The sequence below is a fragment of the Barbatula barbatula genome (assembly GCF_947034865.1).
Source record: "Barbatula barbatula genome assembly, chromosome: 3".
Taxonomy (NCBI): domain Eukaryota; kingdom Metazoa; phylum Chordata; class Actinopteri; order Cypriniformes; family Nemacheilidae; genus Barbatula; species Barbatula barbatula.
In genome coordinates this window covers 16,622,672-16,640,503 of record NC_136764.1, presented here as the reverse complement: position 1 = coordinate 16,640,503, position 17,832 = coordinate 16,622,672, and the positions used below count along the sequence as shown (strand labels likewise).

The following is a 17,832-nucleotide window of genomic DNA, read 5'->3' as shown; positions in this document are numbered from 1 at the left end:
ATGGTTTGCAGTGAACAGAGTTCTGGCACATTGGTGCCCAAAAAAGACACCCATAGCCGCAAGAAGAGGAAATCACGTCCTCAAGGTCTGCCCTCTCCGGCCCTTTGCTGTGCATGTGGATTGTGCATTATGTTGGCAGGCATCAACATCACCTTAGTGGGCGCCTTCGCTTTTAGTACGCTCGTGCCCTCAAGCAATCCTCCAATTATCATTGGACCTATACTGTTGCTGGTGGCGTTCTCATTCTTTGGGGCTTGTTGCATTTGTAGTCGGTTGCCTCCTCCTCAAAGTTCTCGTCGGGCCAAAGGAGGTGGTGGTTTGGGATTCATGGGCCGAGGAGGAGGTGGGTTGGGTGGAGGTGCGGCGTTTGAGATCGAGACCAGCGAGCATACGATGCAGGACACTACGGCCGTGCAGCTCAGCCCCACCAACTCCCCCTGCTCCTCCCACGCTTCCAGCCCAGAGAGAGAGGCTCTGGCCACTGCCGCCAACGCCACCGTTCCTGCCCCGGAGTATGTTCCTCCTGCAAGATCCTGCAAGCTCTTTACTATGGAAGCCAATGGACCCAACTCAACTTTGGCAGCATTTTCTGCTTCAACAGGAGGTGGAGGGGCGGTCCGGCTCACCTTGCCTTCAGATTGCGCCGCCACTTAAGGATGACACTTAAGGCTGCCCTCCGGATAAGCGCTGGCATTACGTGTAAATATGTCTTCAGATGGAAAGAATTTAGTTGATTACCAATGGTTGGCACGAGGTGCGAACACATTGAAATGTTGACATCGTTTCAATGGGTTAGTCTCAGGCTTCTGTGAGGGCCATGACATAAAACGGACTATGTGAGAAGCATGTGAAGAGCTTTGCGTCATCATGTGCTCACGTAGCGGCAGAGAGACAGCTTTGAAAGGTGAATCACTGTGGCGTGTTCCACATATTCGTTCTGTGCCACTGTTACTCAGAGCATTCACAGTTACTGCGCTCCAAAGAGACAGAATCAGCTGTTGTGTAAAAATGGCTTTGGAGAGAAGCCTAAGAAACAGAACCAGTAGCTCAGCAGAGAGACATTACACTGAGTATTGCTGTATGTACTTTCTATAGTGTTTAATCAAAACTGAAGACAGATGTTAAACGGTTGGAAATGGAAATGTTGTATGTTTTCTTCATAGTATGTAGCCTAGGTCGTGTGTTATATGATGACTTTTTATGGCCAAGTGCTTTGATTTTGTCGTCTTTGAATGCTCAAATAAGCCGTGACACTGTGTAAAAGCTCTGCCAATTTCGATTTTCTTTTCACGTGACTCTTAAAAATTAAGGTTGTTAATGAGTGCCATAGTTGTGTTGAGTTCAGTGAAGGGAAGAATAAAATCAACACTACTTCCACTTGAAAAATAACATTATATTATGATCTGTCTGGAAAAACACACAATTGTCAGCAAATGAGCATAGGGGCATATCAGCGTATCCAAGGTAAATTATTCCTTAATTTAAATTCAATTGTTATTGCATTTTGTTTATTGCTGAGAGTTTTGTCAATAATGAGTTTACAGTTTATTAATCTGTAAAAAACTGAATTGTTTTATAATTCTGCCAAGTAAACCAATATCTCTCTTTTTCTTATAATTGCCAAAGGCTGCTTCTCCACAGTATCTATGTTCTGTTGTCTTTCAGGCATTGTGCATGTCAGTGCTAGTATTCTGGTAATATTGTGACAACATAAGAATATGCTATGGCTCCTTTCTTTTTATCTTATTGTTTCCTACATGTTCCCTTTGGCCTTTGAAAGCAAGAACCTGCAATGTTCTTAAACATGCCCTCCATCACTGTGCTGATGGTTCAATACAAACAGTAAAACAATTTTCCTTACATTGATTCTTTCAGAGAGTTCAGCTAACAGTGATGGCCTTTGATACTGTCAGAATCGCGAAAAAAGCGACGGACATTCAAATACCTTACACCACTGCAAAATGAATATGATTAAAGTTTTTCTTTGTTAGAGAAAACTTAAACTTATACTTCTCTAAAGATTTACTTTTGTCACCATTTTCATCATCTCAATACTACCAAAGGGCTAAATGTGATATTTTAATGATATAATTATGAAGTGTTTCCTTTTTATTCTGTCACTGTAGTGATTTAAATGTTATTATGTATCTCTGTAATGTAGTGCAGTATATTTATTCTGTCAAATGCCTCAGTATTTGTTTAATACTGAACAAAGGGCAACATGAACTGCATGCTTACAAACAGTGCACTGTTGCCACGGAAAAAAAGAACATTTCATTGCTTGTAAAGAGAGATTTCCGTGTATGAAGTAGGAAAAGAAGATATGTTGGGCAGCGGAGCCTGGAAACATCAGTTTTGTTATAGACTCAATGTCAGACTCTATGGAGTAGGCTAATTCTCTCCACCTCTGTTTGTAAGCTGCAACAGTATTTGGCATTTACACATCTGCTGTACCAGAGCCGAAGGAATTGAATTCTGCCTTAATGACTGTGATCTCAGGATCAAACCAGTGAGGGCTATACAAATGTCCAATGAGAACATTTGGTCATGTGGTATCACTGCACCTATAGATATGTTGTACTGTTTATTTTTCTGTCATGTGTGTTCTTACAAGTATTTAAGTGGTATTTAAATGGAGAGCATAGTTCAGCTTGATATGGTTTGATTAAAGCATTGTTAATTCTTTGTTTAATAAAGGCGGATGTGTCCGATTTCCGAATTACGCTTCTTTAGACAAAGTCGGGCCGAGTACCAAAACAAGCGTGTAGCCAATCAGCAGTAAGGTCTACAATGCATACCGAGCGCTGACGAAAGCAAAAGATGTGGGTAGGTGTTTGTTTGTTTTGGTGATTTGAACATCAACAACGGCTAAGAGAAATCGGACACCCCGCCTTTAATCAGGGCATGTTGAGTATATGACGTAAGCCTAGGAAATGTTTATAATTGTATAGTTACAACATTTTTTGTAAACATTATAATTATAAATTCCGAATTGTGTCCACACTTGGACTGCATCCTTAGCATTTTTTGACAATTTATCTTTGTTCTTTACTGTAAGTAGGCTATATACTCTTTTGTCAGATACACTCCGAATATTGGTTCGCTTGTTAACACACTAACTAGCCGATGATTTGAATCAGGTGTTCTATATAGGAAGACATCAGATACATTCTGGGGTGTGTGGCGAGGACCGCAGGGTTGGAAACCACTGCTCTACACTTTACATAAAATGACTAAAAGGATTTGGCACGACAGAATATACATTAAAAATAAGTTTCAAAATGCACATAGTTCCTAAATGCTTAATTCAGTTCCTACAAAAAGTGGCATATAATGGGGATGCCTGGTTTTTTTTCTACTTGCTGTAGGGATTTGGAGAGAGCTTTCATTACAGAGACACTTTTATAGACAAAAGACTACAGGAGGAACCAAACTTTTATCTAAAGCTGTGTTATATGTTGAGTTTTGTATATACTTTAGTTCCAAACAAATACTTGGAAGAACTGAATATTTGTAACATCTCAAAAACAGATCCTTGAATTTTAAAAACATCAGAAAAAGAACTGATCATACAGCAGGGTTCTAAAAACACTATATGGTATGCTGAAAATATAAAATGTAATTTTAGGAGTCTTGAGATTTAAACAAGTAAAAAGAAGCAGAATGTCCTGTTGTATTGTGTAGTAGAATTAATTGGTTAGCAGCACCCCCATTTGGCTTTTTATAAAACTGCAGGTCTAATAAAGCAATAAGCACCAAACAGTGGGTTGCAGTTTATAACAGCTAAGGGCGTTGTAAGGCCTTAAACCCCCTTAGCTGTTATAAAGTGCACTTGTAACCCACGGCTTATTGCTTTATTAGACCTGCAATTTTATAAAAAGCCCAATGGGGTGCTGCTAACCAATGAATTCTACTACACAATACAACAGTAAATGTATACGTTTAATCCATATGCGTAGAATGCTTTCATAAAATAAAGTTATTTTATGCTATGTAATGCGGTCAGCCATTATAAATCGGGATATTTTGCGGCACAGCCAATCAGATCAAGAACCAGAAGGGGACGTTTTATTAAATGTAACTAGTAACTAAAAGTCATTTTGTATTTCAATGTGATGAATTTATAGTTCAAGTAATATTATTACAGATACTATAGTAATACACTCTACACTTTTTCTGTGGATTTTTTATTCTGATGCCTCTGCTTCTTTTCAAGCGTTTTGCTTTTCATGTTGTGGCGCGTTATCGTCACTAGATGGTAGTAGACGCACATTTGTTATGCCTTCACCTAAACTCACACATTGGCTTGGACTGGTTTATTTCAGTTTAGGTCAGTTTTTCTTGTCAGTAGTAATGTGTTTTATAGTCTGTTAAATTACTTGATAGCAACAAAGTAAAGAATAATTTTGTAATTTGTAATGTGTGAATTTATTTTTATAAACTCAGAATAAATCCGTTTAATAGTTACTGACGATATTAGTATAAACAAGTCCATGGGCTACAGTGTCTTATTTTAAATGAAATGACCATATTTAACCATATCAATTAAAGATAATTATGTCTAGTTTCCTATAGTTTGCATTCATGACGAACTGAATCTTGTCCGCTGCCAGTCAACATCAAGGTCAAAAATAATAAATTACTTTTGATTAATTATTATTATTATCATTATCTAGACTATTGTACAATGGTTTTTAATAATACAATTGTAGATCCCATGTTTTTTGGCAGATTGATGCATAGCATAGTGTTACTACAAACACCGTTAAACTTAGGTTATACTGTGGTGAAATCATTGTAGATTTGTGGTTAATATGGTTTTGCTACAAATAAAGCCAAAATACTTTGAGTAGCCACGTTTATTTCCACACAGATAAGTAAACCCACATATCTTTACCCAAATATACTGGGGCAGTCCTCTGAATACTAGAAAGGTCATTTAGGTTTTCCCTGACCCATTATATTACCTTAAGATGTAACAAACTGCTACCTCTCTAATGTCAAATGATGTCATCAATGAACCAATAGCAAACATTGATTTCTCTTGATGTGCAAGTGTAATACCTTTTGTGTAAAAGTCACCTGACAATGCTCTAGTTTTTGCATGCACTGCAGCTGAGTGGATTTCACGCTGCAACACTTCAAAGAGAAGCTGACTCTTATTTCAGCTGTCCTCTCTGAAACCATACTAAGTTCCAGAGTGACACAGGGTCAGTTAAATATACGGGGTCATTTTAAATTCCTGTGAATCTCTGAAACACGTAACCAACATCCTGTTGTAAGGTTTTGTGTCCGTCCTCATATTCCCTTAGCAAATATTTATAATAGAGCACAACACGCAGCATGAACTCTTTTAGAAAGTGGTCATGTGCTGATGCAGATGTTTGCCACATGTCAGGGTTACTGTCGTATTGATGAAAGGAAAAATGATTAGTCACAAGCCTGTCCACGCTGTCATACATAACCTATGCTGAATGTACAATGAGTTACTGTTTGCGGGGGACAGCAGGTTTCATGGTAAACTGTGCTAGTGAAATGCAGCTGTGTAATGTAGCTATGTTATGGAATCCAGAGGTCGGCATGAAGGCCACTGTCCTGAGCTTAGATGACAAAGCAATTGCAATTTCAAAGACTATGAAAGAGCAATATAATAAATGAATCCTGCGCATGTGCAGTCACTTCATTGACTGTATGCGACCCAGTGTGTGAAAAGCAGGGTTAAGTCTGTTAATATGGTGTCACTGATTTGGGATGCACAGGCTAATAATTACTCATTCAGAATATTAATAAACAGTGGGATGAGTCTAAATATGTATGGACGCTGTGTCACAACTTAGCGGGACTTCTGAACGTTTCTTTAATGCAATAACTAATAAATTACAAAATGCAATTGTTTCAATTGGTTGTTTAAAGCCCTAAAATCTCCCTTGATGCAAATACACTGAGTGTAGGCCGATGTGTGTTTCCGGGTGATTGTGCGACAGTATGGCGTGATTCTCATGTCTCAAATCCTCTTGCTCTGCTGGGGGACAGACGGGGTCCTCAATCCGCTCAGAACCGGACCATGGCGGCTGCTAGCGTGTGCATTGTGTGTGTAGAGTCTGCTTGTGCATAAGCAATCTCTGTCTCCCCAGCTTGAGTGAGTCAGGGAGGGGCGTATAGCAGAAAGAAAGGCAGCAAGTAATCAGGCAGAAGAGATTAAGAAAAGACGAGCTGCCAGAGACCTATGCAAGCAGACAGCTGTTATATAACCGTGGTCAAAATCAACCCAGCTCTGTGGAGAGCCTATTGGGAAAGACCAGAGTAGAGCTCTCACATGAGAACGGCCTCAGTCAAAGCGGAACAGAGCACCTGATGCCTTTGGAAAACAATGTAACTCCTTATCTTCTTTCCTGTTGTTTTATGATAAATAAGTCCTGCTCTGTTAGCTTTATGACTTATGCAATACTCTGTGTTTTCTCAGTATGAAAATCAAAATACATTTTAAATGCCGGTGAATCAGGGTGTATCTACAGTTAACTAACACCAAGAGATATGGGTGAAACATTCATATTCAAATCATCCGTATGTTTTCTTTCCTTTGTGGAAACGTGAGACAACTTTAATGTTTGCTTAAGATCAATATGCAACTGGCACGCTGCATTTGATATCGTGTTTGCCAGAGTTGTGCAAATTGCATAGTTATGTTCCACTGGATGTTCCAGAAATTACAGTTCACAGCCTTCCGTTGCTGAGGAAAACACTGATGGGTGATGTAAAGGGGTATCACAAGAGAAAGAGAGAGAGTGGGGTCATTTCATATAAAGTGTTTAATAATAAGGTGTGTTTTGCTCACCCAAGTCATAAGGAATACAAACTAGATTTAACAAAGAGCAAGTAACAGCACTGACCTCCCTCCAACCAATGTATACCCCCACTGTTGCATAATCTTCTTTCCAGGCGCCATCAATACGAATCAGCGCATGCGCACAGACGTTTCGGAATACCGCTTGTGTAGTGGGGTCGACTACAATTCACACCTGATCGTTTGCACGCATACAAAAGGAATTTCCTCTCCTCTGTCGCCAAAGCTATTAATGACATTTCATTTTAGTAATATGAACATGTATTTTATGTTGTGTAGATGTTGGCGTATTTGAATGAAAACACGCGATTGATTTTTGTCTGTAACTCTCTTCAAACAGGTCAATGTAGGTGCAACCAAGAATAGATTCTGTAACGGCATGTTGTCGCATTTGTCATTGCATTTGGCATGTGCCCAGTTATCATTTGAACTTTAGTTTACCTGAACGGAACAGGCTTGTGTATTTTCTTTGTACTCGGTTCAGTGACCCGTGACTGACAGAGCACTTAAAAACATTGAATGAAAACATCGTGGGTGCAATACGTTGAATGGTGGAGTTTTACTTCATATTTAGCTCACAAACTTAATAAAGCATCTGCTCTTCGTCCACCACAATAGTTTGGCAGATAATTGAATGGGAATGGTAAACAAGTTGCATTACTATTGTTCACCACTAGAGGCCTCTACCACAGCACCAGATTAGAAATGATGCAGCGTTTATAATGTGACCGCATCAGACTGGTTCACGATTGCATTTTGCAAAGATGATTCTGGGCTTATATCATCTTCTAAGAATATGCATTAATCTAAAGCCAGACACATCTACCCATTTTAATGACAATATGTTGTTGCTTATAATATTGCTTTGCTGTGTTAACATGCACTGTCTCTCTCTGGTTGTTACAAATATGCAAGGGGAGTCTTTCTGCAAAAAGTTCCTGAATTCACCTGCTTGACACTTAAAAAGCACGTCCTTCAAAACTGTTCCAACAGTAAAGGCTAAATAGCGTGCTTAGTAGCCTCCCTTGGTTCATCAAGATGCAGCAGGTGTGTGTGGGAGCCACTTAAATAAATGATGATTTTATGGGCTCTAATAAAATGTCAGTTGAAGGCGCACAGATCAAACAATGTAGTGCGTTTTTTTATTGCTAATGGTTAAGCTTGTGCAGCTCTTAAAATAATAGCTCATTGCAGCACAGGGTATAGAGAGACCGGCATGTCTCCGTTCATTACAGCCAGATACCAGCATCTCACTCTTTTCTAAAGGATCACTCAGAAAGAAATAAAAGCGTGATGCTTAACACTTAAATAACTTTCCCACAGTGCTTCCAAAAACAAACGCTGTGACCAGTAGGAGAGAGAAGCCCGTCTAATAAAACACTGAGGCCAGTGTCTAACCAGCCCTGCCATTAACTGCCCTTGCCAAGAGGGGGAATAATAATGGCTTTATGTGGACAGGGACTTCCGGGGACAGCTTTCTCATTATGGTACCCCTTGTGTCCCCATGGTGGTGGACTCTCTGAGCTTACACGGGCGGCTCTAGTCACATTGGCCCACCAATCTTTGGTTCCGATCTGCATCCCCGCAAAGGAGATTGTTCAAGTCATTAAGTAAATGTACTGGGTGAAAACAGGCAGCACAAACAGCCCCTTTGCGCATGGGACATAACTCTTAGTTAAGGGTCTTTTAAGACCACAAGTTTCAGAGGGCTTTGGGACGCGTCGACCTGTTCCAGCCCTCACAGAGAGAGAGATTGAAGGCGCTGTGATTTATGTGTGTAGTTGTTGAGAGTTAAACTCTTGACACCTACTTGTGACTTGGGCACAGTAGGGATGCCGGCTTGTAAAATGCTTCTTTCAAATAATTTAGGGGACAATTTACTGACAGGAGAAATGTACATAGCTCCTCCTTGAATATTATATAATATTAATATATTTTTCTGATAGCACAGGGGTTGTTGCAACCTTGTAAAAAAAATAAAATGTTAAAGGTCAAATTTTTTGGAGGGTCTATTGACAGAAATGCAATATAATATTCATAACTATGTGTTCAGAGGTGTATGTTTTTACAACCTTAGAATTAGCTATTTCTATCAACATTTACTGCGTGTCTCCTTGCTTGAAACAAACTGCTCTAAATAGCGTGAAGACATCTGTGTTCTGTGTCAGCCACCGTAGAGGTAGAGGTGGAGTGAGCGGTTGGTTGCAATTCGGAACCTCACCGCTAGATGCTGCTACATTTCATACACTGGACCTTTATTGTGTTACATAACATTGTGTTTGGATAAAAAAGTTTATCTGGGTCTTAAAAATTTGAATAACTCATTGAGAAAATAATAGGGACAGCTCTTTTCTTGATAAAATGCTTATAGTTACCTGTGGGAGTACACATAAAGTACATTTTATATTAATGGCATGTCATTTGTTTTCTCAATGAAATAAAATGATATCTCATATTTAGTGGGAGATAACTATACATGTTGTGAACATGGTGTCTGTCTACAGAAATGAAATAATCAAAACGTCTCAGTGTCTAGCTCTAGCAAAAGACAGCCCGCAAAACTGTCACATGGGTAACCTTGCCGTTGCTAAGCAACAGAGCATGTCCTAATTTAACTCAGAACTTGACATTGTACTACAGATTTTTTTAAAGCATAAACACAAAATATTTACAAAATAAACATCAACCCAGTGACCCCCACAAGAAATAAGGTCAAAATTGTAAAGCTTTGATCCAAGAGCCCGCACAAGATTTTCCTCTATAATACTTTGAGGAGAAAGTAATTTAAATCACTCCTTGGAAAAATATCTGCTACGTTGTTGACTCCTTTGTGAGAATGCGGCCTGTTAAAACACTCTTTATCAAAGAAAAGCTATGCAAACTGGTCCTCCTCAAGTTTGACATTTCATGAATAAACTTTTGTTGAGCTCATAATACTAAATATTACAGAGTCATCCACTTGAATTGAGCTTATTGTATCAAATCAGACAGCAATGTTCTTCCTTTTCAAGTACATTCATTTGATAACTAAACTCCTGGTTCATGCTGCAGCTCAAAACAATACCTCCTGGATTTGTTGACTGAGACACCCATGCCTTCATACCACACAGGTCTGGTTAACCTGCTTAGATTTCTAGCACTCTCTTGTGCAACAGAACAACAGGGTCTACAGAGACTTTTCAGGTTTAGAGTTCACAATAGGCTTTCATACAGTATAAAGTTTCCTGAGTGATGGCGTGATGTTATGTGGTGTTACGGGTCACTCTGTCCTGTCGCTTTCAGCTCTTGCTGGGAGTTTCTAATCCTTTCATTGAGCTACTTACTTGGACTTCCTTATTGGGTTGAAAAAAGAGTGGAAAGTTGTGAAAGCAAAGTCAGACCATAATAAAATGTTTTTTAGAGCTAATTTAAGGCACAGATGGTGTTGTTTTGCCACTTAAGGGGAAAATGCCAGTTCTTTACAACTTCTCTATGATTGTCTCAGAGACATTAGAGATTGGATGGCCTGTAACATTTTAAGTAAGACTGGATTAATGATATTTGGCCCAAATCTTACTAACAAACCCTAAGACATTGAGCTGGGCCCTTTGCTTCCATATGTGAAGCCCAAAAATCTGGGTGTAACGTTGGACATGGATTTTAGACTTGACAAAAAGACAAATTCTGTGCAAGGGCAGCTAATGGCAGGGCTGGTCAGACATTCTATAAAGTCAAGTTTTATCATTTAAAGCCACAATATGTAAATTTGGACCGCTAGATGGCGCACTTTCAAAACAACAACAAAAGGTGAAGCTAAATTATGTTATGTAGAAAGGTGGGCTTATGGGATATTTCATTTTCACCACCCAGAGGTGTATGGAGATCGCCCATCATGTTCTCGGACGAGGTAATGAATGAATTCAATTTTATGTAATCGTAACGAATTAGCTTGCAAGAAACGTGGAATGTAATGCTACGTTAGCCCTTGAATGATATTGGACTTTGTCAATGGATTTGGTAGTGTAATGCTACACAGTTTTAAATGTTTAAAACTACGTAAAGAAAACTACGTTAACGCTTTTTTGGGTTTTCTTTAATCGCCAAAGAGTAAAAGTGATCCATAATAACAGAACAACAGATGCTGTGTCCCAGATGCTGTACAACCGCTTCCGCATTTGTGTGTTGCCGTAGTTTCAACAACCGGAAACTGAGAGTATTGCGGCGCACAGGATATTAAGTCACTACTATGTGACAAATACAGGGATGTGCCATTATTTTAAATAGGAATTTCTCTGGATTTGCACATTCTTGGGAACATTCGGGGTAATGTAAGTGCACAACTACATGAAATATATCACACTGTGCAAGTGGTTTTTGGATATTTCACAACAAAATTCTTCCATGTTGTTGCTTTAAGGCTTTATCTAAAGTAAACACTTTTTTTCACCTGAAATTTGTGTGAAATAAATAAAAACAGAATAATGGGATTTGGGATGCTGCAGGTTTGCAGTATAAGAATACTTGGATTTATGCTATATACCAAACATCTCAGATTTAGGCTATTTTACACCTCAAACCTGAAAAACAACATCTTTAATCACATTCAAAGTATTTATAAACATTCAAATGGTAACGTTCAAGAATCATTTCCGAATTGACGCCAAAAAAATCTGAGGAGTCTGAAACGCAACAATAGCATATCCGCCATGTTGGTATTCTTGTTTGACCTGTGACATTACAGTAATCACTAATCATTTACTTTGTCAATACTTCAAAACAATCAATAGCACTGACACAATATACAAAAGAGATGACCAAGCACACAGTTTACAACTTTCTAGGTCTTTCTAAGAACTCTTTGTAAGCGTCTGCTAAATGACTAAATGTAAAGGTAAATGTAAATATGGTGGTTTTACATTTTTTGCTTTGGTTTTTAAATAATTCAGGTATAGGTAGATATGACTGTAACTAATATGTACATTCAAATTTGATCTTAATGCAAAACATTTACTTTTGCTCTTTACAACTTCCAAATGAGGTTTTATACCTGTACAAAGTGGCATTGGCTACTTGATTTGTAATCTCCTCTCAGACAGCTCGATGAATAGCAGGGGGCTCCGATTCGATTCTGTTATCCAGACTTATCCAAAATGTCACTGAAGAAGATGACAGAACAGGTCAGAGGTTAGTTTGAAATACGTTGTGTAATCAGTACCGACGTTATCATGTTAGCTATCAAGCTGTGGTTGTCCTTGCTCTGCTAGAATACGTGATGATGTCGTTGTGCCTGTGCCAAACATCTTTCTTGCCATGTGATTCAAAAAGTGTGTGAGTGATGTCATTGTTCACAGAGCCGCTCTTCATTATTCCTTACAAAGCATGATTTGATTTGAGATACATATTTAAAATAATATAATATAATTTGGCACAGACATTGATTTTAGAAGCTCAAATAACTTTAGTAAGCTAGTACAAAAATGTAAGTAAACAAACATGCATCTGGTATAACTTCACAGATGCACACTTTTTCAGGTGATGGTGAGAACAGAGTAGGAACAACAAAGAACACAAGGACATATCCCACAATGAAAAGAGTTGGAGCTTTACATTGGGATTAATAAAGAAATCTAAAAGAACAAAGAGTGTCTGATCTGAGTTTATACTGAGAATTTCAGGAAGTGTTGAACGCGAACAGGTGTATGAGATTAACCTGGTGAATAGTCAGAATACAGTGATTGTAACAATTTATTTTTTTAAATGTTCTGTTTACAGTAACAGCACAAAAATGCTGATCAAAATGATTTACTCAAATGTGTTACTTAAATCTAAAGCATTAAGTAACTGCATAACAGACATGATGTAGGCCTACACTAAGAAATACTCTATACATATCCTCATACAATGACTGTGAAAGCTTATCCTGTTGTTTTCAGCAAAGTACATCCAACAGATTAACACAGGCCTGACACAAGATTGCTCTGTATTTCAAATCTGTAATATAATATAATATAATATAATACATTTTAACTGTAATTTAAGTATCTCCTTATAAAAACAATAGATCCCGCCATGTCATTCACAGCGGTTTTCCGGACATTTGTAATTTCAAGTAAAGTTTAAAGTAATCTTTGTTTTAAACTAGGATATAAAAAAAGGGGTTTACAGGTGCTGAATACATTCATTCTTAGGGCTGAACGCTGCAGCTTTGCACCACAAAGCCACTCTGGATTATTCTTGTTTGACTGACACTTCTCTGCCAGTGCCAAATCTACATACTGGTACATTTGATAAAATTATCCCATTACTGTGTAAGAGGCTTATGTAACTCACAGGTTAAGACCTGCCTTAATAACTGCCCTTCACAGACAAGTTCTGTTTACTTTTTAAACAGAGCAGTCTAATTCGAGACCAAAGGTACACATGTTTGTACAAATGTAATTGAAACAGAAACTAAAGTATGTGATTACTCTACTAAAGGATGCTTGAATTAGTATTGTGAACGTGATATACAGTATGTATTATTGTTAAGTATTATTGTTAAACATGTACATACATGGTTTGAACATGGTTTATTTTTATTTAACTTCAACAACTGGCATCTTTTAATATTAGTGGTTCATGAACTACACAATTGGTGAAATAAAGCATCAAGACAACCAAGCATCAAACTATTTCATCAGTACATTTTAAGAGCTAAGACAGAAAAAAATTACATTATAGTTAACTTAAAGTTACATAGAAGATGAAAACATTACGGTTCAGATATGTACATTTTCTTGAGTAAACATGACACGGTGACCATCCTTTCATTTAAATGGATAGTTTTACAAAAAAAAGAAAATTATTTCATCACTTACCACCATGTCGTTCAAAATCTTCTTCTTTGTGATGCACAGAAGAAAAAAAATCATAGACTTGAGGTTTTCACATGAGAGAGGTAATGCCATGAGAGTGAATAAATGATGAAAGAAATTGGGTCTTTGTGTGAACTATCTCCCGTTTAAATATAACTTCTCAGCATTTAATACCCCTGTCAATCAAACAAATTTTTATCAGTGACTATCTGGGGGTCACTGTTGATTTCTAAAACATTTGCACCGTGTAAGATCACAGTTAAGCTTCCATAAACACAGCACACATCTTTATTTTCAAGCTGGACATTTGCACACATTCAGCATCATTTGATTTTACACTTGCCTTCTTGGCAAGCTAGCACATGTGAATGAGCAGGACTTTCAAGTGTCGAAGAGGCTGTGGCGTGTCTTGAAAATGCAGCTTTTGAAATTCAAGGGGTCTTGCGCAAACAAAGTCTTATGTGAATGAACAAGCACTATCTTACATAACAGAGCCTAATGTTGGAAGGACTAATTATCATAGCACAACAAAATAGCTTCTTATGGTGTCACAGCCCTCTTGGAAATCTCACCCATATTGAGCCGAAGCATTCCGTGACACCTTGACTTCAGCAATCAGGAATCGCACCCTGTTCGTCTGAAGCAGAGTAAATGTAGTCTCTGTTTTTAGGAGAGATTGGTTTAGAAGAGCTGGACGTCGACCTGGATACTTGAAGATCGTAGCTTAGAGCTATATGGACAGTGACTAAATTAGCTCCATTTAATGTTCATGTGAGCAATAGAATTATGCCTCATGGTCTCATTATCATGGTCATCTTCAGGAACATTGATGTTTGGTGCGCAGGTTCGCATTGCTACTTGTTTTTGCAGGTGCATGAGGTTAAGAGCTGCTATGTGCCTAAAGCATCAAACAGTGCATTTTGAGTTCTTTGTAAAAGATTTAGGTTAAAATAATGGTAAACCCATAACTTTCTTCTGCAGAAAACAAAAAAAAGAAAATTTTGAACGTCGGTGACCAAACAACGTTGGGCCCCCCATTGACTTCCATTGAATAAACACAAAACCACCGAGACATTTCATATTTTTGTATTCCACTGAAAAAATCAGTCATATATAGGTTTTGAATGACATGAGGGTGAATAAATGATGAGAGAATTTAAACCTTTGGGTGAACTATCCCTTTAACAGGACGAGCAAAACTTTCACCACTTTTTCAAACTTTGACTAGTATCTCGGATGTGACGTGAGAGTTTCAAGGAATTATGGTGCATAAGCTTTCATAAAACCCTGTTAAGAAGCTTAATAGTTATTTTACTAAAGTATATGGACTCACGTCAGTTTTGTTAAGATTGAGGCTAAACGTAAATAGAGCAACTAAAAACAAAGGCCCAGTTTGAACTGGGTTTGTCTACTCTCAACACAAAAGCCCGGCACAGAGCTTATTCATGCACTCAATCCCTTACAGACAAACTTTGAGCTATGAAATGGCCAGTGTGAACACTGAACCAGAATTATAATGAAGACCGGGCAGCCTGATCAACAACAAGTTGAGAACAGGAAGAGGGGCTCTTGATGGCCTCATCAGCCATGTACTGGGCTTGAATAACATGGAAAAGTCAGTGGACTGCCAGCATTTTAATAAGGACCTGTCCGAAGCACAATTCCTATTTTATACAAGGTTACTCTTTGACCACTCTAGTACCCCTGACCACAATAAGAAGCACTGGATACCCCAGAGCGTTCCCACAGAATAGATGCCTACTTGGGGTAAAAGGTCAATTGTTCCAGCTTATCCAACTGGGAGATTTTAGGACAAAAAGACTGGCACATTTTGTGAGAACAGGTGAAGATAACAGGAAAGGAAAAGGTCTAGACTGGGTATCCTGCTACCACGGGTAGAGTGGTCTGTTAGGAACAGCTGTCATGGTGCCATGTACACAACAGATACGCCTCAATGGGAATAATGAGAAAGAGACGGCGTTACACTCAAGGGAATGACCACTGAGTAAATGTCAAAAGGAAACAAAGATGCTTGTTTAATGGTCTCCGCTTTGGTTAGTGAAAGACCTTCCTCTTACACAACAATTATCCCACAACTCATCTCATTTTCATGCCAAGCTCTCCTTCAGAAACCAGTTATAAAGCTCTCCGTCTTCTTAAACATTTTCACAAAAATGTTTAATAACTAAATTATCCAGATGTATTTTTAAATCAAATGTTTACATCAAACCTGTCTATTTAGTACAGTGTGGTCCTTTAGTGTTTCAATATTCCTATAGTTTAAAGGGATAGTTAACCCCAAAATTTTACAATCTGTAATCATTTACTCACCTTTGAGTTGTTCCAAATCTGTATAAATTACTTTGTTCTGATGAACACAGTCTGAGAAAGATATTTGGAAGAATGCTTGTAACCAAACAGTTCTTGGACCCCATTGACTTCCAACGGTGACTAAATGATTACAGATTTTTTATTTTTGGGTTAACTTTACCTTTAAGATGAACACACAGCAAGTCGTGTAAAACATTAGAGATTATTTCACGAAGATATCCACATGAGCCAATGATTCCTGAAGGACAGTGATTTTTAAAGCATTGGGCTTTAAAACATAACCTGTAATCCTTTAAACGAACCTACTAAACTGTTTGAATGGCTTATAAGCTTTCAATATATAAAAAAGTTTATCATTTCTCCATTAAATAAATTTTCTCATAAATTCGTATGTACTGACATAGTTAATAATCACATCACTGTGATCACTGCTAATAAAAGTTCCTCATCTGGCAATAAGCTTTAATAAGGCAACCCATGTGTGTCTAACCCTTTACTTTGATCCTCTTAAAGTCTGATCAAGCCTCCAAAAATCACACTGACAATCACAAATTCCTGTCTAAAGAGTTGGGCCTGACTCAAAATACACAAAGCTCAGGGCTGCTGTGCACTGTAAGGTCATGCAGCTGTCTTGTGATAAATGATGATAAAACTGTTGTAAAACATAATCTTCGTAGTAATCGGGAAGACAAGGCTTACTGCTGTAATCAATGTCAATAAGCCAGTTATCACTAGCAAAATATTTTGCAAACAAAAAGGATGAAAGGATTTCCATCTCAGGGAAGTCTTTTTCACTTGAAAAACTAAAACCGGAATATGTGTTGCTGTCTAAAAGGTGACCTAATTTCTTATGAATTTTATCTGAATGCCTGGTAGATGAATGGTTGTAAGCATGATGACTTATGAAATAATTGTTATGCCAATTTAAAGGATGTAAGTGTATAAATGTGTTCCAAATCACACAAGACATGAAAAAGGAATATTGTAATGTTTTCATCGATTACTGTTTTGACAAAAGAATCCCAAAACATTTTTTTCCCATCCATTCAGCTGATCAGCATAATTTATTTTCCTTCCTCTGCCAGGACAAAAGACTTTGAACTGATGCTAACTTCAGCATTTCTCCCATTTCCTGTGCTGATGGCAGCAGACAGTTCCAGCAGATTTGTTATTTTTGGGGGTCACACCCAGCATAATTTATGTATTTACTGCAAATCATATGTGTTGATTTTGCACAGGTGGACAGTGCATTCTTAAATTAAAAGCATTTGCAGAAGCTGACAATTTTACCACGCTATTTTCTACATAAATCATATTATTTTATCAACATTCAATTCAAATAAATATATTTTGCATCAAATTATAGCTGGCCCTGATAAAATTCACATTGTATTAAGGAAAGCTTTCAGCACCATCATACCTTAAATTACATTTTAGCATTTTATTGCATCTTCAGCTGACCAATGACTGATGTTTTTTGAGCTGAGTCACAGCACAGAAGCAGAGCACAGCAGAACTTTGAGCTCAGAGAAAGAGCATAAAACGGTTATGGATTTATTAAAATACTTTCTCTCTGTGCTGGAGCCCATACTGATAAGGAATCACATTCAGTGGCATCACGTTAACCACATGCACCAGAATTGTCTGAACATCACTTTCCAAGGACAATAAAACAAGTACAGTTTGGATAAATTGCAGGACAGTGCAGAGAAATTTAGTGACAAATCATACTACATGAGTGTTTTGGGGTTAATGATTTCTTGACCTGCTGCGTAATGCTGTTACATGAACCATTTTAGTGATCGTTTTTTTTTTGCACATACT

The 17,832-nt window shown here is 37.9% G+C and overlaps 1 protein-coding gene across 1 annotated transcript; it reads left to right on the top strand.

The window, feature by feature from the left end:
• tmem275a (transmembrane protein 275a) lies at positions 1-654 on the top strand (the record flags this gene model as incomplete). The annotated part of the gene is made up of 1 exon (XM_079453128.1): positions 1-654. The coding sequence occupies one exon, from the start codon at positions 1-3 to the stop codon at positions 652-654; it is 654 nt and encodes a 217-aa protein (XP_079309254.1).
• Positions 655-17,832: the final 17,178 nt, after the last annotated feature.